At 45.4% G+C, this 25,461-nt stretch overlaps 1 protein-coding gene across 9 annotated transcripts in view; it reads right to left on the bottom strand.

The window, feature by feature from the left end:
* CASKIN1 (CASK interacting protein 1) overlaps positions 1-25,461 on the bottom strand; it is a 193,567-nt gene that overhangs the window by 37,863 nt on the left and 130,243 nt on the right. For all 9 annotated transcript variants that reach the window (XM_073648361.1, XM_073648362.1, XM_073648364.1 and 6 more), the window contains exons 3-6: positions 7,785-7,882; positions 7,559-7,704; positions 5,124-5,219; positions 4,483-4,613 (exon numbers count right to left, since the gene is read on the bottom strand). In XM_073648361.1, coding sequence (XP_073504462.1) covers positions 4,483-4,613; positions 5,124-5,219; positions 7,559-7,704; positions 7,785-7,882 — 471 coding nt within the window. The remainder of the gene's footprint in view (positions 1-4,482; positions 4,614-5,123; positions 5,220-7,558; positions 7,705-7,784; positions 7,883-25,461) is intronic.

The raw sequence follows: 25,461 nt of genomic DNA, 5'->3' as shown, positions 1-25,461 counted from the left end.
CTGTAACCCAAGTGTCAGTGTCATTAACCTGTACCCCAAGTGTCAGTGTCATTATCCTGTACCCCTAGTGTCAGTGTCATTATCCTGCACCCCAAGTGTCAGTGTCATCATCCTGTACCCTGAGTGTCAGTGTTATTACACTGTACCCCAAGTGTCAGTGTCATTACCTTGTACCCCAAGTATCAGTGTCATTCAAATGTACCCCAAGTGTCAGTGTCATTATCCTGCACCCCAAGTGTCAGTGTCATTATCCTGCACCCCAAGTGTCAGTGTCATCCTGTACTCCGAGTGTCAGTGCCATTATCCTGCACCCCAAGTATCAGTGTCATTATCCTGTACCCTGAGTGTCATTATCCTGTACCCCGAGTGTCAGTGTCATTATCCTGTACACTGAGTGGCAGTGTCATTACCCTGTACCCCAAGTATCAGTGGCATTAACCTGTACCCCAAGTGTCAGTGTCATTATCCTGCACCCCAAGTGTCAGTGTCATTATCCTGTACCCCTAGTGTCAGTGTCATTACCCTGTACCTCGAGTGTCAGTGTCATTATCCTGTACCCCGAGTGTCAGTGTCATTACCTTGTACCCCAAGTATCAGTGTCATTAACCTGTACCCCAAGTGTCAGTGTCATTACCTTGTACCCCAAGTATCAGTGTCATTAACCTGTACCCCAAGTGTCAGTGTCATTATCCTGTACCCCAAGTATCAGTGTCATTATCCTGTACCCCGAGTGTCAGTGTCATTATCCTGTACCCCAAGTGTCAGTGTATTTATCCTGTACCCAAAGTGTCAGTGTCATTACCCTATACCCCAAGTATCAGTGTCATTAACCTGTACCCCAAGTGTCAGTGTCATTAACCTGTACCCCAAGTGTCAGTGTCATTATCCTGTACCCTGAGTGTCATTATCCTGTACCCCGAGTGTCAGTGTCATTATCCTGTACCCTGAGTGTCAGTGTCATTACCCTATACCCCAAGTGTCAGTGTCATTAACCTGTACCCCAAGTGTCAGTGTCATTACCTTGTACCCCAAGTATCACTGTCATTAACCTGTACCCCAAGTGTCAGTGTCATTATCCTGTACCCCAAGTATCAGTGTCATTATCCTGTACCCCGAGTGTCATTATCCTGTACCCCGAGTGTCAGTGTCATTATCCTGTACCCCAAGTGTCAGCGTCATTATCCTGTACCCCGAGTATCAGTGTCATTATCCTGTACCCCGAGTGTCAAAGTCATTATCCTGTACCCCGAGTGTCATTATCCTGTACCCCGAGTGTCGGTGTCATTATCCTGTACCCCAAGTGTCAGTGTCATTATCCTGTACCCCGAGTGTCAGTGTCATTATCCTGTACCCCGAGTATCAGTGTCATTATCCTGTACCCCGAGTGTCAAAGTCATTATCCTGTACCCCGAGTGTCATTATCCTGTACCCCGAGTGTCGGTGTCATTATCCTGTACCCCGGGTGTCAGTGTCATTATCCTGTACCCCAAGTGTCAGTGTATTTATCCTGTACCCAAAGTGTCAGTGTCATTACCCTATACCCCAAGTATCAGTGTCATTAACCTGTACCCCAAGTGTCAGTGTCATTAACCTGTACCCCAAGTATCAGTGTCATTATCCTGTACCCCGGGTGTCAGCGTCATTATCCTGTACCCCGAGTATCAGTGTCATTATCCTGTACCCCGAGTGTCAAAGTCATTATCCTGTACCCCGAGTGTCATTATCCTGTACCCCGGGTGTCAGTGTCATTATCCTGTACCCCGAGTGTCAGTGTCATTATCCTGTACCCCAAGTGTCAGTGTATTTATCCTGTACCCAAAGTGTCAGTGTCATTACCCTATACCCCAAGTATCAGTGTCATTAACCTGTACCCCAAGTGTCATTGTCATTAACCTGTACCCCAAGTATCAGTGTCATTAACCTGTACCCTAAGTGTCAGTGTCATTAACCTGTACCCCAAGTATCAGTGTCATTAACCTGTACCCCAAGTATCAGTGTCATTACCTTGTACCCCAAGTGTCATTGTCATTATCCTGTACCCCACGTATCAGTGTCATTAACCTGTACCCCAAGTGTCAGTGTCATTAACCTGTACCCCAAGTGTCAGTGTCATTATCCTGTACCCTGAGTGTCATTATCCTTTTCCCCCGAGTGTCAGTGTCATTATCCTGTACCCCGAGTGTCAGTGTCATTACCCTATACCCCAAGTATCAGTGTCATTAACCTGTACCCCAAGTGTCAGTGTCATTACCTTGTACCCCAAGTATCAGTGTCATTAACCTGTACCTCAAGTGTCAGTGTCATTATCCTGTACCCCTAGTGTCAGTGTCATTATCCTGCACCCCAAGTGTCAGTGTCATTATCCTGTACCCTGAGTGTCAGTGTCATTACACTGTACCCCAAGTGTCAGTGTCATTACCTTGTACCCCAAGTATCAGTGTCATTAAAATGTACCCCAAGTGTCAGTGTCATTATCCTGCATCCCAAGTGTCAGTGTCATTATCCTGCACCCCAAGTGTCAGTGTCATCCTGTACCCCGAGTGTCAGTGCCATTATCCTGCACCCCAAGTATCAGTGTCATTATCCTGTACCCTGAGTGTCATTATCCTGTACCCCGAGTGTCAGTGTCATTATCCTGTACACTGAGTGTCAGTGTCATTATCCTGCACCCCGAGTGTCAGTGCCATTATCCTGCACCCCAAGTATCAGTGTCATTATCCTGTACCCCGAGTGTCATTATCCTATACCCCAAGTATCAGTGTCATTAACCTGTACCCCAAGTGTCAGTGTCATTATCCTGCACCCCAAGTGTCAGTGTCATTATCCTGTACCCCTAGTGTCAGTGTCATTACCCTGTACCTCGAGTGTCAGTGTCATTATCCTGTACCCCGAGTGTCAGTGTCATTATCGTGCACTCCGAGTGTCAGTGTCATTATCCTGTACCCCAAGTATCAGTGTCATTAACCTGTACCCCAAGTGTCAGTGTCTTTAACCTGTACCCCAAGTATCAGTGTCATTATCCTGTACCCTAAGTGTCAGTGTCATTACCTTGTACCCCAAGTATCAGTGTCATTAACCTGTACCCCAAGTGTCAGTGTCATTAACCTGTACCCCAAGTGTCAGTGTCATTATCCTGTACCCCAAGTATCAGTGTCATTATCCTGTACCCCTAGTGTCAGTGTCATTACCCTGTACCTCGAGTGTCAGTGTCATTATCCTGTACCCCGAGTGTCAGTGTCATTATCGTGCACTCCGAGTGTCAGTGTCATTATCCTATACCCCAAGTATCAGTGTCATTAACCTGTACCCCAAGTGTCAGTGTCACTAACCTGTACCCCAAGTATCAGTGTCATTATCCTGTACCCTAAGTGTCAGTGTCATTACCTTGTACCCCAATTATCAGTGTCATTAACCTGTACCCCAAGTGTCAGTGTCATTATCCTGTACCCCAAGTATCAGTGTCATTATCCTGTACCCTAAGTGTCAGTGTCATTATCCTGTACCCTAAGTGTCAGTGTCATTACCTTGTACCCCAAGTATCAGTGTCATTAACCTGTACCCCAAGTGTCAGTGTCATTATCCTGTACCCTGAGTGTCATTATCCTGTACCCCGAGTATCAGTGTCATTATCCTGTACCCTGAGTGTCAGTGTCATTAACCTGTACCCCAAGTGTCAGTGTCATTACCTTGTACCCCAAGTATCAGTGTCATTAACCTGTACCCCAAGTGTCAGTGTCATTATCCTGTACCCCAAGTATCAGTGTCATTAACCTGTACCCCAAGTATCAGTGTCATTATCCTGTACCCCAAGTATCAGTGTCATTAACCTGTACCCCAAGTGTCAGTGTCATTACCTTGTACCCCAAGTATCAGTGTCATTAACCTGTACCCCAAGTGTCAGTGTCATTATCCTGTACCCCAAGTATCAGTGTCATTATCCTGTACCCCGAGTGTCAGTGTCATTATCCTGTACCCCGAGTGTCAGCGTCATTATCCTGTACCCCGAGTGTCAGCGTCATTATCCTGTACCCCGAGTGTCAACGTCATTATCCTGTACCCCGAGTGCCAGTGTCATTATCCTGTACCCCGAGTGTCAGTGTCATTATCCTGTACCCCGAGTGTCAGCGTCATTATCCTGTACCCCGAGTGTCAGCGTCATTATCCTGTACCCCGAGTGTCAACGTCATTATCCTGTACCCCGAGTGCCAGTGTCATTATCCTGTACCCCAAGTGTCAGTGTCATTATCCTGTACCCCGAGTGTCATTATCCTGTACCCCGGTTGTCAGTGTCATTATCCTGTACCCCGAGTGTCAGTGTCATTATCCTGTACCCCGGGTGTCAGTGTCATTATCCTGTACCCCGGGTGTCAGTGTCATTATCCTGTACCCCGGGTGTCAGTGTCATTATCCTGTACCCCGGGTGTCAGTGTCATGTTATGACATTTGATATATTTTTATGAAATACTTACAATCACCCCTTACCTTATAATATCAATGTGGCCATTCTTGGCTGCCAGGTGCAGGGGGCTGGTCCCGTTGGGGTCTGTACTATCTCCAGGCTTGGGTTCTAGCAGCGCCGCACACATGTTACTGTTTAATAACAGCTGAACAACCTGCAAATGATAGAGGCGGATCCTGCTGTCAGATCATGAATAATTCAATGGCAGAACAAAGAGCTCTGGCACCAATGTCAGATCTCACGACGCCCTCCTCGTCTCATTCACTCTCACACTTGGCTCATTCATGGCCTCATCCTACAAATGGCCTGTGATCCTGTGATGATGGCCATGTTAGTGATCTGCCAGGCTTCAGGTGGCCCATCAGTCCTGATATTGCTCTTAAGAAGTTATTGCTGGCGGACAATCTATACAAGAATATCCTAATATTCTACTTATTTTATTGATCGGCCTTTGACTTGATCTCCAGCTATGGTGACCTGATGGATGAACGATCTGACGGAAGATCGTTCTTGTGCAGCCTAGATAGGTCCACCAGGGTCTTCTAGGGCAGGAGAATTATTTCACCCCGCCCTAGAGGAGCCTACAGCTTACAGAACATATGACAGCACCATCTAGTGGCCACAAATGGTACTACAATACTAAATACTGATGTGATAAGCTTACCCCGACCCTTCCAAATTCACACGCCAAATCCAGAGGAGTTTTACCAGAGATATCCATGATACAGGGGTTTGACTGGTGCTGAAGTAACATCTCAGACTGGAAAAAAAAAAGAAAAAAGTGTCACATTTTTTTTTCTACAGCACCCCCGCAGGAGAAATTAAGTATTACCTTTTTTTTTTTTTTTTTTTTATTGAAGTCAATATCCTGCCTATGCAGGGTCTTTTTAATCCAAACATTTCCAGGAAGAATAAAAGAGGTACGGCTCGTTATCTTTTGTGATGTTCACAGTTTAATACCCGACCTAGATAATTACACTGGTATTTATAGCACGCTTCACAAAGGCAAAAAGGGGATATCAGATTTCATAAAAGCGCCGGCTACCTCATCTGAACTCTGCGAGGAAAGAGACGGCTTCCTCTCGTCTATGAATTTGCAGATTTATACACATCATTAATATTATGTTACATAAAATATTCCCTTTTATGAGTGTCGTGCAACACAGGCATGATCCTGATTCATTTATACCCTGGGAGATCAATCTGGAAACAGAAATGATAATTGAAGGAACAGAAGAATACAGGAAAACTGCTGATTTAAAGGGCAACTCCTGAAAAATCAGGAGTGACTGCCGTTAACCTCCATATCTCTGTGCACCTCACACTAAACTCACAGGAGTCTGGGAAGCTGAGATATTAGGAGCTATTTGTTGAGGTTGATATACAGGTTTATTCACTGCTGGTGTATATTTATGTGTGCGGTTTATTCACTGCTGGTGTATATTTATATGTGTGGTTTATTCACTGCTGGTGTATATTTATGTGTGCGGTTTATTCACTGCTGGTGTATATTTATATTTGTGGTTTATTCACTGCTGGTGTATATTTATGTGTGGTTTATTCACTGCTGGTGTATATTTATGTGTGTGGTTTATTCACTGCTGGTGTATATTTATGTGTGTGGTTTATTCACTGTTGGTGTATATTTATGTGTGTGGTTTATTCACTGCTGGTGTATATTTATGTGTCTGGTTTATTCACTGTTGGTGTATATTTATGTGCGGTTTATTCACTGCTGGTGTATATTTATGTGTGCGGTTTATTCACTGCTGGTGTATATTTATGTGTGCGGTTTATTCACTGCTGGTGTACATTTATGTGTCTGGTTTATTCACTGCTGGTGTATATTTATGTGCGGTTTATTCACTGCCAGTGTATATTTATGTGTGCGGTTTATTCACTGCTGGTGTATATTTATGTGTGCGGTTTATTCACTTCTGGTGTATATTTATGTGTGCTGTTTATTCACTGCTGGTGTATATTTATGTGTCTGGTTTATTCACTGTTGGCGTATATTTATGTGTGCGGTTTATTCACTGCTGGTGTATATTTATGTGTGTGGTTTATTCACTGCTGGTGTATATTTATGTGTCTGGTTTATTCACCGCTGGTGTATATTTATGTGTGCGGTTTATTCACAGCTGGTGTATATTTATGTGTCTGGTTTATTCACTGTTGGTGTATATTTATGTGTGCGGTTTATTCACTGCTGATGTATATTTATGTGTGCGGTTTATTCACTGCTGGTGTATATTTATGTGTGCGGTTTATTCACTGCTGGTGTATATTTATGTGTGCGGTTTATTCACTGCTGGTGTATATTTATGTGTGCAGTTTATTCACTGCTGATATATATTTATGTGTGCGGTTTATTCACTGCTGGTGTATATTTATGTGTGCGGTTTATTCACTGCTGGTGTATATTTATGGGTCTGGTTTATTCACCTCTGGTGTATATTTATGTGTGCGGTTTATTCACTGCTGGTGTATATTTATGTGTCTGGTTTATTCACTGTTGGTGTATATTTATGTGTGCGGTTTATTCACTGCTGGTGTATATTTATGTGTGCGGTTTATTCACTGCTGGTGTATATTTATGTGTGCGGTTTATTCACTGCTGGTGTATATTTATGTGTGCAGCTTATTCACTGTTGGTGTATATATACAGTATGTGTGTCTAGTGTATATACACACATGGTCCATAGAGATGTCCAAGTTGAGCTTTGGAAATACAATGTTAGATTTTATTTACTGCAATGGTGGAAGGTCCCACAGGGCTCTGGCAATTCGACAGGATGGGGCCTAACAATTTCCGATGGCAGCCCTATATGGACATAACAGAAGAGTGACTCGGCGTGGTCAAATTTTTTTTTTTTACCTGACGTGGAAGAAAATCAGTGTTATACTTGCATACGAGGCTGGTTTAGGTTGGGCATTGTACAGTGGAGGAGAGGTGGTGCTGTAATGTCCCATCATTTTGGGGTGCAAATTAACTTCCAAGTTACAGGCAGTCAGGCAGGTAGAGAAAAAGCAGCTGTAGAGACTGATGACGCTGCCACCATTCCACCAACACGTAACACTGGACTATGATACACTTACCACATCATAGTGTCCATGCTGAGCCGCCTGGTGCAGTGGGATCTGCCCTTCATCTGACTGGATATTCACCGCAGACCCGGACTTGAGAAGCAGCTTCATAGGTTCTTTTTTTCCTTGCCATGCCGCGTAGTGGAGCGGACGCATCCCTACATGAAAGTCCAACATTGACCAGTGCCATATTTACTCCGTACATTACCATCACGGTGTCCTCGCCGGTGACGCTCACCTTTGTTATCTTTGATGTCAACCGCGGCCTGAGCTTCCAGGAGCAGAGAGATTAGCTCAGTGTTCCCTATGAGGGCAGCATGGTGCAGAGCGGAGAACCTGCAAGACACAAGGAGCACACCATTATACCCACTGCCCCTACCCGCGGCCTGCCCAGCTGTGCACGTCCCGACAACAAACACCTGGAAGCCTCTTTTCCGCTCCTATCTTTTTTCGGTGACTTGTTGGACTCCCCCCATTGTACGGGTTATGGATGGGATACAGGTAAATTCTTTCTTGGCGCAGATCATAAGAGCGTCCTGCTCAGCTACTGATCTGTACTAAAATCTGCCAGTGATTGTTATACATTTTTATGTTGTGTTTGGCTTTTTATTTAAATCACTTGTGCTTTTTTATACACTTGCAATTTTTTTTAGTTTCTTTTTATACAAACCTATTTTGTGTTTTGTTTTTACACTATATTTTGGGGGGGGGGGGTTATACGTGTGTTTTTTTGTGTTTGTATTTTACACACTGTTTTGGGTTTTTATGCACACCTTTGTTATGGGGGTTTCTTTATACACACCAGTGATGCTACAACTTAAAATCTTAATTAGCCAGACAATTAGATGTGTTAATTAGTGTTGAGCCACCCCCGTAGTGTTCGAGTTCGGTTCGGTTCGTCGAACACCCGTGTGTTCGCCGAACTGTTCGTCGAACTGTTCGTCGAACACCTTCGAACACCGTTAAAACCAATGGCAGGCAAACAAAAACACATAGAAACACATAGAAAACACCTTCAAAGGTGTCCAAAAGCTGACAAACTGCTCAGAAGACACAACTAACACATGGAAAAGTGACAAGTACATATAGTCATGCGAAAAGAAAAGAGGTGGAGGAGTAAAAGGAGGGGGAGACACAGATATAGGCATGTCATGCCCTTCTAAAATCCAAAAAGTGAGAAGCCGAGACGGCCAGTCCGCTCCTGCCCGTGCCACCTCCGTGTCGCCGGGTTTGTGCCAGAGCCGCGGTGAACCCTGACGGCCAGCCCCCCTCTCCCAATACTGGTGCCTGTCCGCTGGTGGGTCGAGAGAGCCCCCCTGTGGTGGAGGCAGCTCTAAGCTTTTTAATTTAAATTGTCCCTCTAATTTGAATGAATACACTTTAAATCCATTTACAAGGATCTATTGGAGGGCAAGTCTCATGCCAGCAGCCGCGTAATTCCAGCTCCAGTAGCGTCCACTAAAGCTGCTGCAGTTAAAAAGCTTTTATAAGGATCGAGCTCGGCTGTCCACCGCAAGGCATCCTAGTGCCAGTCCCAGCCCCTATGCCTTGGGGTGCCTCCTGATGCTCTTCACTGAGTATCCCGTGGTCCCGAAGCATTTCCTTTGAAAAAATTAAGTGTCCAAACTACAGGTGGTGTAGCTTGCTTAACAGCCGGGATAATCCGCTGACTAGCAGACACTGCTACTAGGCACAAAGTATTTCCTGGGCTAGATGCAGTTAAAAATTTGTAAGTAGATACTCTCGTTGGATGCTGAGAAAGCATTCCATAGAGTCTCCTGGCACGCCATATATGATTCTCTTAAAAAGCTTGGGGTAGGGGTCTAGGGGACCCTTTTATAGCCAAAATCACGGCCCTGTATCACAATACGTCACCTAGGCTGAAGATAAATGGAACTGTAGCACCGAGGGCTCGGTTGCTACAGACGTATTGCACCTCACCCAGAGGTGTGATATCTCACTCTCAGATAAGGATGGAGTGTGGATCAGGACCCGACACCTGCATGCATTACACCACATTGCCGTGGGGCAGGGCGACCAATATGCCCCTGAGATGGGCACGACAGTCCCTGTCCCTGGCTGGAGTGGGGGGAGGGAACACTGAGGAAGGGGAACCCTGCAGTGCAGGAGCAGGGAGGAAGCAGTTCCTGGGTGCATTGAGAAGGGAGTATAAAAGGTGGGCACCATCTTAGTTCAGTGCAGAGAAGTCTGAGCAGAAGTGGCAGGGAGCAGGGGCTCTGCATGAGCTCTGCTCCAGAGGCGGGCCTAGTAACAGAGGCCCAGGCCTGCAAGAGGGAGAAGGAAGGAAGAGGAGCGGAGAAGGCTCCAGGAACGAGGAATGAAGGGATCCCAGGGGTGCGGACGGGCGAGTCGCCACCGCACGCCCGAATCCACCTGCGTGGAGGGGTCAGGCCAAAGGGGGAGACCGGTCCCCGAACTAGTGGAGGCAGGAAACGACCCTCAGCTAGAAACCGGAGGCTCTGACATTTTATGTGGCGCAGCCCCTTGCTCCACCCGCTAGGAAGGCACCACATAGGGTCAGGGAAACTGGCGCCAAGTTTACCAAGAGGAGGCCCGAGGCAGCCGGACAGAAGTGTTGGTAAGAAAGGCCAGACAAAGGACACACAAAGGGGGTCCTGTGAAGCGCTCCAAAGTTATCTGGGAGTTGTCTGAGCCCCTCACCTGGTGAGCACAGTACGACGTGGGCAGCCGTTACCTGCAGACGTGGTCTGGATAATAAGAACTGTGAGTAAAGGCCCTGAACTGCATCACTGACTCCGTGTCGTTACTGCTGCTGCCCTGCACCATCACCCCCATCCTCCGCATACACTGCCCTGAGGCTATACTCCTCCCGTGGGGAGTTATGCTACGCTCTGCTGCACCCACAACACCAGCCTCAGCGGTCTGCCCTGTAGCGGCGGTTCACTCTGACCGCAATCCACGGGTGGCGTAGTCGGACATTTAAACATCAAAACCACATAAATAGTTCCGCCACTGGTTTGACCGCCCTGAGCCACGGAACCGGATCGCCGCCACGAAGACTACAACCACCAGCATCCACCAAAAAGGGTCCGGCTCCGGGTGTCCCAAGGCCCAGGGGGTGCGTCAGAACATTTTCATTACCTTTCACAATCACCAATGGGACAAGGCAGGGATGTCCTCTGTCCCCTCTCTTATACATCCTAGTGACGGAGCACCTGCTCTCATCAATTCGCCATAACCCCAATATTAGGTGGATTGAGGTGGGAGGCACCGAGTACAAGTGCTCTCTATTTGCTGATGATGTCCTAGTATATATCACTCAATCACATATATCCATCCCTGCTGTTATGGCTGAAATAGATCACTTTGTTACATGGTAAAATTTTAAAATCAATGCAGCGAAGTCTGAGGCCCTCGATGTCTCCCTCCCTAAATCCATATAGGATTCCATCCAGTCCAACTTTCCCTTTGCCTGGCCCTCACAGGGTATCAAATACTTAGGAATTCCTATTCATAGAGACCTCTCCCATCTATGTTATCTTAATTTTGGGCCCTTTATTGAACAATTCCATACAGACCACGGTTGGCAAGTTAGAACTGTAAGATTCACTACGTGAACCACTGGTGTTTTGTGGAAAAGCACATGTACACCGCGTTCCAAATTATTATGCAAAAAGTGTTTAGGAGTGATAAGGGAAGAATTTGTTTGTTTGTCAGTTAAACTCATTGATGGTGATGTGTGTCAGGGCTCTTTATATCACTGTAAGCAATTGCAGACACCTGTGCTAATTAGTTTGGCAGGTGTGTCCAATGAAAGGCAAGACTACTTAAGAAGGCTCTCTCACATTATTAAGCAGCCTACATTTTCTGCCAAAATGGGAAAGAAAAAGGATGTGTCGGCTGCTGAGAAGCAACAAATTGTGGAGTGTTTAGGTCAAGGCATGACTACAATCAACATTGTGCGATGATCAGGATGAAGTGTCTTGGCAATCAAGAAGTATGTAGCTGATTCACAGTACACACGTGTGCGTGCTGATAAGGGCAAATTGAGGACTCTTTCCTACAGGCAATTACGTCAGGTTGAAAGAGCAGCGGCAAAAAAGCCTTGTCATAGCAGCAGACAAGTTTTTGAAGCTGCTTGTGCCTCCAACGTCCCCCGAACAACAAGATGCAGGGTCCTTCAGAGGTTTGCAGCTGTGCATACGCCATCCTGTCGACCTCCTCTATCCACTTCACACAAGCAGAAACGGCTCCAGTGGGCCAAACATTACATGAAGACTGATTTCAAAACTGTTTTGTTCACGGATGAGTGCCGTGCAGCGCTCGATGGTCCAGATGAATGGAGTGGAGGATGGCTGGTTGATGGACACCCCACGCAAACACGGCTACAGCGCCAACAAGGAGGAGGTGGAGTAATGTTTTGGGCTGGAATCATGGGGAGAGAGATTGTCGGCCCCTTTAGGATCCCTGAAGGCGCTAAAGATGAACTCCATAATGTATGTGGATTTTCTCAAACAGCACTTCCTGCCATGGTTCAAGAAGAAGAACCGTGTATTTCACAGCAAGATCATTTTTCTGCATGATAATGCACCATCTCATGCTGCACATAAAACATCTGCATCTCTGGCTGATATGGGCATAAAAGGGGACAAACTTATGGTGTGACCCCCATGCTCCCCTGACCTCTACCCCATTCAGAACCTTTGGAGCATCATTAAAAGGAGTGTCTATGATGGCGGGAGGCAGTTCACATCTAAGCAACAGCTCTGGGAGGGTATTCTGTCCTCATGCAAAACAATTGAAGCAGAAACCATCCAAAACCTGACAAATTCAATGGACGAGAGAGTTCAGAAGCTCCTTTCGAACAAGGGGTCCTATGTGAAAATGTAACATCACCTAGAATAAAGTTTTGAGTTGAAAACTGTTTGATTTCAGTTTCTAACAACCTGCTAATGCTTATAATTTCAAAAATGACCATTTTTTTGGTCTTTATTAAAATGAAAAGGTTGATCGAAAAGTTTGGGGGATCTAAGAGTGTGGTAACCCAGTAGTCATGATTACTTCGAATTCTGACAATATGAGGGTCATGCTGCAGGTAGTGCAGCAAGAAGGCACTTATGTGTCTTGCGCATCTCGGAGCCCCAAAATTATTTTCCGGGCTAGATGCAGCTAAAAATTATTTTTAATTTTAAATCTGGTGAAGCTTATTATAGATGGCCTAATAGGATCAGTGCTGCACACTGCTACAAAGCCCAAATTATTTTCCAGTCAAGATACAGATAAACATGATTAGTAATTTGAAAGCTTAAAACGGTTGGTAGGGTGATTTTAACCAATCATCAAGCTTTTACTCTCCCCAGGATGACACAGGGGTAGAAAAGTCATTTCGGATCCATGATTTGTTCATCTTTATGAACGTGAGTCTGTCTACATTATCAGTGGAGAGCCGCGTGCGCTTATCTGTCAGCACACCACCAGCAGCGCTGAACACACGTTCAGACAGAACGCTGGCTGCGGGGCATGACAAGATCTCCAAGGCGTAAGTGGCTAGCTCCGGCCATTTATCCAGATTGGAAGCCCAAAAAGAGCAAGGGTCCAGTGACACAGTCGTGGCTTCAATATTTACTTGGAGATACTCCTGTACCATCGTCTCTAGGCGTTGACTATGTGTCAGACTTCTTGTCTCCTGTGGCCTTGCAAAGGAGGGGCTAAAAAAGTGGTGAAATGATTCCGCAAAATTGATGTTACCAGCAGATACTGTGGTTCTGTTACGGTTTGAGTGCTGAACACTTGACGGTCCCACGGTTGGCAAGTTGGAACTGTGAGATTCACTACGTGCACCACTGGTATTTTGTGGAAAAGCACATGTAAGATTCTGCAACAGTCTCTGCTGATACTCCTGCATGCGTGCATCCCTTTCTATGGCAGGAATAATTTCTGCAAATTTACTTTTGTACCGGGGATCTAACAGTGTGGCAACCCAGTAGTCAGGATTATTTCTAATTCTCACAATTCGAGGGTCATGTTGCAGGTAGTGCAGCAAGAAGGCACTCATGTGTGTTGCGCATCCAGGAGCACCAAGTCCCTGTTGTGTTGGTGGCGAGGTAACAATCATGCTTCCTTCCTCTGTCCTCTCCCCCCAACCTCGCACAACAGAAATGTGATCAAGGTCTCCCTCATCTGATGAGTCTTCCATCAGTTCGTCCTCCACTTCTTCCTGGGCTCCTGCACCTTCCTCACTAGTTTGGCTGCTACCATGCGCCCTGGTAAAACCATCTCCCCCACCCTCACATGCCTGCCGCCTTGGTGCTGCCGACCGTCTGGACCTTGCAGATGTTAGCCCTTCCGCATACAACTCCTCCTCCTCTACTTCCTCCACCTCCTCTTGTGCCACCACCTGACTCCGAATTCTGTTTAACATGTGCTCCAGCATGTAAATCACCGGAATAGTCATGCTGATAATGGCATCGTCAGCACTAAACATCTTCGTCGCCATTTCAAAACTGTGCAGAAGGGTGCATAGGTCCCTGATCTGAGACCACTCCTCCAGCGTGATTTGCCCCACCTCTGAATCTCGTTGGCCCAGGCTATACGTCAGAACGTATTGCACCAGGGCTTGTCGGTGCTGCCACAGTCGCTGCAACATGTGCAGAGTTGAATTCCACCGGGTAGGCACATCGCATTTTAGCCGGTGAAGTGGCAGGCCCAACGACTTCTGTAGAGATGTAAGTCGCTGAGCTGCGGGATGCGAACGGCGGAAGTGAGCACACAGCGACCGTGCCCTCTGCAGAAGGCCATCTAGTCTGGGATAGTGGGCTAAAAATTGCTGGACAACCAGGTTCAACACGTGAGCCATACAAGGCACGTGTGTGACATTGCCCCGGCGAAGGGCCGCACCCAGGTTTGCAGCATTGTCGCACACGGCCTTCCCTGGTTTCAGGTCCAGTGGAGACAACCATTCATGAAATTGGTTCTCCAGAGCTGACCACAACTCCTCAGCTGTGTGACTCACATTTCCCAGACATTTCAATGTAAAAACCGCCTGATGACGTTGAGCCCTACTGCCAGCATAGTAAGGAGGTGTGCAGGATCCCTTCTGCGCAGTTAGAAAGCTTGTGGCATGACCAGACAGGCTTTGGGTGCAGGTGGAAGACCGAGAGGAGGTTGAGGAGGCAGAAGCAGTGGAGGAACTTTGACATAAAGAGGATTGACGCACAACTCGTGGGGACGGCAAGACTTGGACAGCAGCCCCTTGTCCTGCTGTCACCATAGTTACCCAGTGCCCAGTCAGTGACATGTAACGCCCCTGTCCATGCCTACTCGTCCAAGTGTCTGTGGTGAAATGCACCCTGTCACACACAGAGTTTCTCAAAGAAGCGGTGATGTTGTGTGCGACATGCTGGTGGAGCGCAGGCACACCTTTCTTTGAGAAGTAGTGCCGACTGAGCATCTGGTACTGGGGCACTGCGACGGACATAAGGTCTCGAAAATCCTCTGTGTCCACCAGGCGGAAAGGCAGCATTTCTGTAGCCAAGAGCTTGCAGATGGTGAAATTCAACCTCTTAGCTTTCTCATGGCTAGGAGGAAATGGTCTTTTACTTGTCCACATCTGAGGGACCGAGGGCTGGCTATTGTGCTTAGACGGGGTTGATAAGGGTGTCCCCGGCAAACTGCCGGTCTGTGAGGAAGATGCAGGCGGACATGTTAGGTTGCCTTGATCCAAAGGTGGTGCTATCGATGTCGGACAGCGCTCAAGACCAGCTGGTGTTACCACCTCCAAAGAAAATGATGACCTGCCAATCACGCTGGCTGTTGCGGGTAAAGAGGTGGCAGGTCTGCGCCCCAAAACAGGTGTGACTGCTGTCCCCCCAGTCACAGAGGATGAAGAGGCCGCGGATGCACAAGATATGGCAGACGGTGGTTGGCCCGGCCGGCTAGGCCGCATTGTAGCACACTGAGATTCCCACTGCAACTTATGCTTCATGTCCATGTGCCGGTTCATGCATGAAGTACTCAAACTATGTATTTTTTGGCCTCTACTTAGCTTTTGCTGACAAATGTTACAGATGACACGAGTTGGGTCATCTTTATCGATCTGAAAAAATGCCCAGGCTATGCAAGGCTTAGCACCCATGCGACCTGAAGAGCCACCACGACTTGTGGTGAGAGGCAGAGTTGTGTTTGAGGATGCAGTTGTTGACGTGCTTCCAGTACTACGTCTCTGTCCAGGAAGGCGCAACCTGACCTCGTCGTCACTAGCATCTTCCTCCACCTCCTCTGCTGACCTCATCTCTTGGCTGACTGTGGGTTGACAGTAAGTGGGATCTCCGACCTCATCATCATCACCCTGTGCGTTATCACACCCGTCGTCCTCAGAGCCAACCTGTTCCTGCCCTGACAAAAAACTAAAGTTGTCGCTCCAATCAGGTATTTGAGTCTTATCATCGTCTTCCTCATTGTCTCCACCAACAGGAGTTACAGTTTGGGAATGAGGGTCTACATTATGGTCAGAACCTTCTGCGTCTGGTCCTGGATCCGACTCATAAAGATTCTGGGCATCAGTGCAGATCATTTCCTCGTCTGGATTCACAGAAGCGCTGGAGCCGACCTCTGATTCCCAGGCTATAGTATGAGTAAACAGCTCTGCAGACTCAACCATCTGTTCTACCTCATACTCAGACGGGCAGCTGGAGATTTGGGAGCTGTGAGGAAGCAAGTGCGATTTGGGTGACACCTTTGAGGACTGGAGTATTTGTGATGTTGAAGTTGATGTGGAGGAGAGCCCACTTAAAGGAGCACTTGATATCCGTTGAAGCACCTGCTGTTTTTGTGCCTCATCTGGAATTTGTAGCGATTGGCGTGGCCGTAAGAAAGGGATCTTATCACATTGTCCGCTAAAAGAAGTAGACATTTTAGTTTGGCTGGAAGATGGTCTTTCTTCTGCACCTACCCCACGGACACAACCTTTTTTCCCCTTCCCAACACGCCTATTCCCCTTTCCACCAGCAGCAGGCCTTTTTCCACTCATTTTGGTGGTTAACTAATTCACAACTCTGGAGTTGTTTGCACAAAAAAACAATGGATGGTAACCGAGCAGAGCTGAGTGGCCAAACTGTGGTATTAGGCCAAAACTATTGGCTGGGTTAGATGCAGAAAAAAATTATTTTTAATTTGCAACCTGATGGAGGTCAGTATAGATGGACTAATAGACCAAGTCCCACACACCGCTAGAAGCCCAAATATTTTTTCAGAGCTAGATGCAGAAATTTTTTTTATTCAATTTGCAACCTGATGGAGGTCAGTATAGATGGACTAATAGACCAAGTCCCACACACTGCTAGAAGCCCAAATATTTTTTCAGAGCTAGATGCAGAAAAAAATTATTTTTAATTTGCAACCTGATGGAGGTCAGTATAGATGGACTAATAGACCAAGTCCCACACACCGCTAGAAGCCCAAATATTTTTTCAGAGCTAGATGCAGAAAAAAATTATATTCAATTTGCAACCTGCTGGAGGTCAGTATAGAAGGACTAATAGAACAAGTCCCACACACTGCTAGAAGCCCAAATATTTTTTCAGAGCTAAATGAAGAAAAAAATTATTTTTAATTTGCAACCTGATGGAGGTCAGTATAGATGGACTAATAGACCAAGTCCCACACACTGCTAGAAGCCCAAATATTTTTTCAGAGCTAGATGCAGAAAAAAAATATTTTTAATTTGCAACCTGATGGAGGTCAGTATAGATGGACTAATAGACCAAGTCCCACACACCGCTAGAAGCCCAAATATTTTTTCAGAGCTAGATGCAGAAAAAAATTATATTCAATTTGCAACCTGATGGAGGTCTGTATAGATGGATTAATAGAACAAGACCCACACACAGCTAGAAGCCCAATATTTTTTCAGAGCTAGATGCAGAAAAAAATTATTTTCAATTTGCAACCTGCTGGAGGTCAGTATAGATGGACTAATAGAACAAGTCCCACACACTGCTAGAAGCCCAAATATTTTTTCAGAGCTAAATGAAGAAAAAAATTATTTTTAATTTGCAACCTGATGGAGGTCAGTATAGATGGACTAATAGACCAAGTCCCACACACTGCTAGAAGCCCAAATATTTTTTCAGAGCTAGATGCAGAAAAAAATTATTTTTAATTTGCAACCTGATGGAGGTCAGTATAGATGGACTAATAGACCAAGTCCCACACACCGCTAGAAGCCCAAATATTTTTTCAGAGCTAGATGCAGAAAATTTTTTTATTCAATTTGCAACCTGATGGAGGTCAGTATAGATGGACTAATAGACCAAGTCCCACACACTGCTAGAAGCCCAAATATTTTTTCAGAGCTAGATGCAGAAAAAAATTATTTTTAATTTGCAACCTGATGGAGGTCAGTATAGATGGACTAATAGACCAAGTCCCACACACTGCTAGAAGCCCAAATATTTTTTCAGAGCTAGATGCAGAAAAAAATTATTTTTAATTTGCAACCTGATGGAGGTCAGTATAGATGGACTAATAGAATGATGCTATGCCCAAAAGATTTTACTTCACTAGGTGCAGTAAAAAAATTGGTATTCTATACACAGGTGGTATATCTTGCAACACAGATAGGCTACTCCACTGACTAACACACTCTGCAATAGGCCAAAAAGGATTAGCTTTGCTAGATTCAGCCAAATGCTGTGAAAAAAACTTGCACAGCACTGGCACAGACCTGCCTGGCAAAAACTGATAGGAACTGATGTAACCTAGTCCTGAAAAGGACTCCAGTTACAATTAGTCTTTACTCCCACAATCTATCTATTTAAGAGCACAGACCTGCTTGATAAAAGTCGTAGGAAATGCTGTAACCTAGTCCTTAAAAGGACTGCAATCACAACTATTCCCTACTCCCAAGCTATCTGTATATTTGTGCGAAAATTGGCTTGAAATTAACAAGGTATAGCGCACACAGCAACAGCGGTGCCGTCTAACACGCAGCTGCAGCAGTGAGAAAATGGTGGCGACGGGGAAAATGGCTTGGTCTTATAGGGCAAGGACATGTGACATACACTGCCAATCACACATGCCCTTGCTTGTGTGAAAAAAAGCACTTCGCTCCGTGTGTGCGCTGCTGGTAGGCTGACAGATTGCACCTCCCCACTGTAAATGCGGGAAAGAGAAAAAAAAATGGAGATCTTCATTGTTCCTGCAGAGATCCATCCCCTGCCCCTCCCCCCACCCCGCTGTACACTCAAACTGCGTATTAACATTAATTTTCATCATTACTGAGAAAAAATCCAGTTATGATTTTGGTGCACGAACAGTTATCGAACATAACCTCGAACAGCCGAATTTTTCTCAAATCGTTCGTGTTCGCCGAACGGCTCGAACACCGCCCAAAACAGCTCGAATTTGAGATTGGCGAACAGTTCGAGTAGAACAACGCTCATCTCTAGTGTTAATCCAAGAGAAATACCTTATTGTGTTTAATTAGAGATTGCTGGCTGTGGTTTATTAAAGTTCTGATTGCTCGTCAGTTTATGTACACTAATTAACCTTGTAAAGTGTCCAGCATTACACTAATCTCATTAGTATCTCAGGAGTCTCTAACCATTGTTCAAAAATCATCTAGGCCTATTGTGTAAGTGTTGAAAGAAGATTCCAGTGGAGCCTTCACCACAGGGAGTCTCACATGTAGACCAAGGTGATACAGTCGACCTGCGAAAGATACCTCCACTAATGCACACTTAGCTTTGGGGTGGGGGAGGGTGAGAGCAGTCCTGCCATTCAGGGGGCGGAGCCCAGAGCAGCAGAAGGGACATGTGTTTTTGTAGCAGTCAGACTTGGGACAGAGAATCAAATTGAGTCAGAAAGACTTAACAAGGAGAATGAGAGACATCCTTCAAGACAGCAGATGGATTACATGGCATTACCCAAAGAGACACAGATTTGTATTCTACATGATTCTAGTCTAAGGGTATCGACCCTGACTGGAAAGATACAGATTTGCTCCATTTGACCATCAGAAAGACATGGATACATTTTGGGGAGACCAGGGTTGGGACGATGACTTCACCTGGCCCCATGGATACGTTGTTTGGGGTTGCCAGGAGGGACCCACCGGTCGCCTGCAACCTACAAAGACATTCGGAGAAGCCAGATTGGGCCCCTCCGGTCACCTGGCTCCATGGAAACTCTTGGAGAGGCCAGGTTGGGACCCTCTGGTCTCCTGGCCTTGTAACTTGATGGGCTGCTAGCTTCCTAAGCTTGCCGCTACCTCCTCTCTGTGGGGGCCCGCCAGAAGCAGGGGGGCCACTGGTTGAGGTAGTCGGTCCTGGAAGTCTCCAAAGTCGCAGCTGTTCTATCCCCGGTGGGCAGAGAAGGAACGGGTGAGTAATGTTGTACCATCTTGGGTATTTGCTGGGACTGTTCTATGTGTTTATTGTCCACTTTGTAGTTCAATAAAGTATTGCCACGCCGTTTTATCCTCACCCTGTGTTGTCTGAGTAACGTTTCGCCCACAGAAGACCCCGGGTCTTCACATATTTTTTTTTTATGGTATGGCCTGTAAAATATTCTACAACACATTGATTTTAATAGGCATTATGTAATTCTTTATTTCGCCTGTGGGGGTGCTGCTGGGTAATTGAACACTTGCTGCTGCAACAACATTGTAAAAAAATACAGTATCCCTTTAATTATTCTAAATTAGACATAAATCAGAAGCCTATGCAGATCCTAATTTACCCCTTACGCCTGGGGGGCTGGGAGATTCGAACAAGGCGAAAATGCCCAAGACGGAGAGATAATTAGCTGGCTAGGGGGCCGGCGGTTACCTGCCGCTACTCTTGTGATACTGATCAGACCATCACGGTGGATGTTAGTAAATTCTCAGCCACGATCCTGTAAAGTTGTACAGGGCAGTGAAGCAGAAAATCAGTATAGAGATTTCCCCTCTACGCATCCTGCCTGATACTGGAAAGTCAGTGCCAGGCGATGCAGAGCGCTGTCAGGGAATTACGCTCCGCTGCCAGAGGGTACAGTGTTTTATGTAACGCAGCCAGGAGCCGCTGCCAACAGCCGTGTCATACTGATGTACTGTACACGATGGGTATAACTCAGCACAATTACTGCCTACATCCATGGAATTGCAGAAAAATGTCACGTCCGACTAAACCTACAGGCCCTTAAATTGGAGATTCTTGTTTATTTAGTCTTTATTGTATTCAGCATCATGAGTTTTATTTTCCTGCAGCGCCTCCGCAGGGGGAAGTTAAGCATTACACTAGTTGAGTCCTCCAGAAACAGAGACACTCTTGGCAGCTGCTCTCAGGTACAGATACCTGATGGGACATCCCGATCGAGCATCCCCCTCATTCAGAAAGTATTAATAGGGTATCTCAACCTGGCATTAGACCTTTAAGAATAATTTAAGGGAGTAGGTATACCATTCTGATCTTCACACCAATACAATTATTACTCATAAGGATACCCCTTTAAATCATATATTATACTCCACTCACTACCAAATCTGTATTCAAAACCCAGTTTTAAAGGGGTTGGACCTACCATACCTGTGTATAATTCATCCTACTGTGGGGGTCCAACTTTTTGGAGTTTAAATGGAGGCAGTGGTCCAGCAAATAGGACCTTAATTCCATTCAATAGACTTCAGAGCCCCATTAGCGGGAACAGTGGGGGTCCCAACAGTTGCCCCCCCCCCCAATAATCAGTAACTTGAAAAAGCCCCTTCGAGCTCCTAAAGGCTACAAGGCATGTCGCTTTTATACATGTCGTAGCTCATTCTCTACAGAGCCCTATAGCAGCTGCCTAGTTTGCCTCTACAGTAGGTATAACTTTGCTATGAATGTGGTGGTGGAGTACAGAATGTTACATCTCACTGCTGCCCCCTATTGGTGTCCTCTCTGTGAAGATCATGCTCGAGGTCACATTTGAGATTTGAAGAATTCCTGTTACAATCATCTCCGAAATAAATTTGTGAAGCGCTAAACAAGGGAGCGCTGATCACTACAAATCTACCTGTGGATGATATATTCTAAGTTATATATAAAGAACAAAAAAATAATGTAAAAGTGTTTGCAATAAACATAAAAGCAAGTTGGATTGCTGCCTGTCAGTGCTTACGTATGCTAATCAGGTAATTAGCATTCTGGCAGACACAGAAGACAGTGACTTATGTGCCACATTCAGAGACGTTCTGCAATTAGCTCGCCAGATGTGCTTGCCTTAATCAAAAGCAGCTCATGAAGACAGAAGCCACTAGGTGGCGATCTCATGAAACGCCGGAGTGCACAGAAATCCGCATGTTGTGATAATCCTGCACTGCAGCCGCACCGCGAGCAAGACTGACGCTCTGTGATACTAAATAGTAATGTCAGGTCTGATTACACATCACATCAGGACAGTGGAGTATAAGGCAGGATATAACTCAGGATCAGTAATGTATGTACACAGTGATTGCACCAGCAGAATAGTGAGTGCAGCTCTGGGGTATAATACAGGATGTAACTCAGGATCAATACAGGATCAGTAATGTAATGTATGTGCACAGTGATTGCACCAGCAGAATAGTGAGTGCAGCTCTGGAGTATAATACAGGAGGTAACTTAGGATCAGTGCAGGATCAGTAATGTAATGTATGTACCCAGTGACTGCACCAGCAGAATAGTGAGTGCAGCTCTGGAGTATAATACAGGATATAACTCAGGATCAGTAATGTAATGTATGTTCACAGTGATTGCACCAGCAGAATAGTGAGTGCAGCTCTGGGGTATAATACAGGATGTAACTCACGATCAATACAGGATCAGTAATGTAATGTATGTGCACAGTGACTGCACCAGCAGAATAGTGAGTGCAGCTCTGGAGTATAATACAGGATGTAACTCAGGATCAGTAATGTAATGTATGTACACAGTGACAGCACCAGCAGAATAGTGAGTGCAGCTCTGGAGTATAATACAGGATGTAACTCAGGATCAGTAATGTAATGTATGTATACAGTGACTGCACCAGCAGAATAGTGAGTGCAGCTCTGGAGTGTAATACAGGATCAGTAATGTAATGTATGTACACAGTGACTGTGCCAGCAGAATAGTGAGTGCAGCTCTGGAGCATAATACAGGATGTAACTCAGGATCAGAAATGTATGTATACAGTGACTGCACCAGCAGAATAGTGAGTGCAGCTCTGGGGTATAATACAGAATGTAACTCAGGATCAATACAGGATCAGTAATGTAATGTATGTGCACAGTGACTGCACCTGCAGAATAGTGAGTGCTGCTCTGGAGTATAATACAGGATGTAACTCAGGATCAGTACAGGATCAGTAATGTAATGTATGTACACAGTGACTGCACCAGCAGAATAGTGAGTGCAGCTCTGGAGTATAATACAGGATGTAACTCAGGATCAGTACAGGATCAGTAATGTAATGTATGTACACAGTGACTGTACCAGCAGAATAGTGAGTGCAGCTCTGGAGTATAATACAGGATGTAACTCAGGATCAGTAATGTAATGTATGTACACAGTGATTGCACCAGCAGAATAGTGAGTGCAGCTCTGGAGTATAATACAGGATGTAACTCAGGATCAGTAATGTAATGTATGTACACAGTGACTGCACCAGCAGAATAGTGAGTGCAGCTCTGGAGTATAATACAGGATGTAACTCAGGATCAGTACAGGATCAGTAATGTAATGTATGTACACAGTGACTCCACCAGCAGAATAGTGAGTGCAGCTCTGGAGTATAATACAGGATGTAACTCAGGATCAGTAATGTAATGTATGTACACAGTGACTGCACCAGCAGAATAGTGAGTGCAGCTCTGGAGTATAATACAGGATGTAACTCAGGATCAGTACAGGATCAGTAATGTAATGTATGTACACAGTGACTCCACCAGCAGAATAGTGAGTGCAGCTCTGGAGTATAATACAGGATGTAACTCAGGATCAGTAATGTAATGTATGTACACAGTGACTGCACCAGAATAGTGAGTGCAGCTCTGGAGTATAATACAGGATGTAACTCAGGATCAGTACAGGATCAGTAATGTAATGTATGTACACAGTGACTGCACCAGCAGAATAGTGAGTGCAGCTCTGGAGTATAATACAGCATGTAACTCAGGATCATTACAGGATAAGTAATGTATGTACAGAGTGACTGCACTAGCAGAATAGTGAGTGCAGCTCTGGAGTATAATACAGGATGTAACTCAGGATCAGTAATGTATGTACACAGTGACTGCACCAGCAGAATAGTGAGTGCAGCTCTGGAGTATAATACAGGATGTAACTCAGGATCAGTAATGTAATGTATGTACACAGTGACTGCACCAGCAGAATAGTGAGTGCAGCTCTGGAGTATAATACAGGATATAACTCAGGATCAGTAATGTATGTACACAGTGACTGCACCAGCAGAATAGTGAGTGCAGCTCTGGAGGATAATACAGGATGTAACTCAGGATCAGTACAGGATCAGTAATGTAATGTATTTACACAGTGACTGCACCAGCAGAATAGTGAGTGCAGCTCTGGAGTATAATACAGGATGTAACTCAGGATCAGTAATGTAATGTATGTACACAGTGACTGCACCAGCAGAATAGTGAGTGCAGCTCTGGAGTATAATACAGGATGTAACTCCGGATCAGTACAGGATCAGTAATGTAATGTATGTACACAGTGACTCCACCAGCAGAATAGTGAGTGCAGCTCTGGAGTATAATACAGGATGTAACTCAGGATCAGTAATGTAATGTATGTACACAGTGACTGCACCAGCAGAATAGTGAGTGCAGCTCTGGAGTATAATACAGGATGTAACTCAGGATCAGTACAGGATCAGTAATGTAATGTATGTACACAGTGACTCCACCAGCAGAATAGTGAGTGCAGCTCTGGAGTATAATACAGGATGTAACTCAGGATCAGTAATGTAATGTATGTACACAGTGACTGCACCAGCAGAATAGTGAGTGCAGCTCTGGAGTATAATACAGCATGTAACTCAGGATCATTACAGGATAAGTAATGTATGTACAGAGTGACTGCACTAGCAGAATAGTGAATGCAGCTCTGGAGTATAATACAGGATGTAACTCAGGATCAGTAATGTATGTACACAGTGACTGCACCAGCAGAATAGTGAGTGCAGCTCTGGAGTATAATACAGGATGTAACTCAGGATCAGTAATGTAATGTATGTACACAGTGACTGCACCAGCAGAATAGTGAGTGCAGCTCTGGAGTATAATACAGGATATAACTCAGGATCAGTAATGTATGTACACAGTGACTGCACCAGCAGAATAGTGAGTGCAGCTCTGGAGGATAATACAGGATGTAACTCAGGATCAGTACAGGATCAGTAATGTAATGTATGTACACAGTGACTGCACCAGCAGAATAGTGAGTGCAGCTCTGGAGTATAATACAGGATGTAACTCAGGATCAGTAATGTAATGTATGTACACAGTGACTGCACCAGCAGAATAGTGAGTGCAGCTCTGGAGTATAATACAGGATGTAACTCAGGATCAGTACAGGATCAGTAATGTAATGTATGTGCACAGTGATTGCACCAGCAGAATAGTGAGTGCAGCTCTGGAGTATAATACAGGATGTAACTCAGGATCAGTAATGTAATGTATGTACACAGTGACTGCACCAGCAGAATAGTGAGTGCAGCTCTGGATCATAATACAGGATGTAACTCAGGATCAGTAATGTAATGTATGTACACAGTGACAGCACCAGCAGAATAGTGAGTGCAGCTCTGGAGTATAATACAGGATGTAACTCAGGATCAGAAATGTAATGTATGTATACAGTGACTGCACCAGCAGAATAGTGAGTGCAGCTCTGGAGTGTAATACAGGATCAGTAATGTAATGTATGTACACA

The sequence above is a fragment of the Phyllobates terribilis genome, unplaced genomic scaffold, assembly GCF_046119375.1.
Source record: "Phyllobates terribilis strain yellow unplaced genomic scaffold, ASM4611937v1 Scaffold_9__5_contigs__length_417890890, whole genome shotgun sequence".
Classification (NCBI taxonomy): Eukaryota; Metazoa; Chordata; class Amphibia; order Anura; family Dendrobatidae; genus Phyllobates; species Phyllobates terribilis.
Note: the sequence above shows the minus strand (reverse complement) of the source record. Positions and strands in the feature narration are given on the sequence as shown.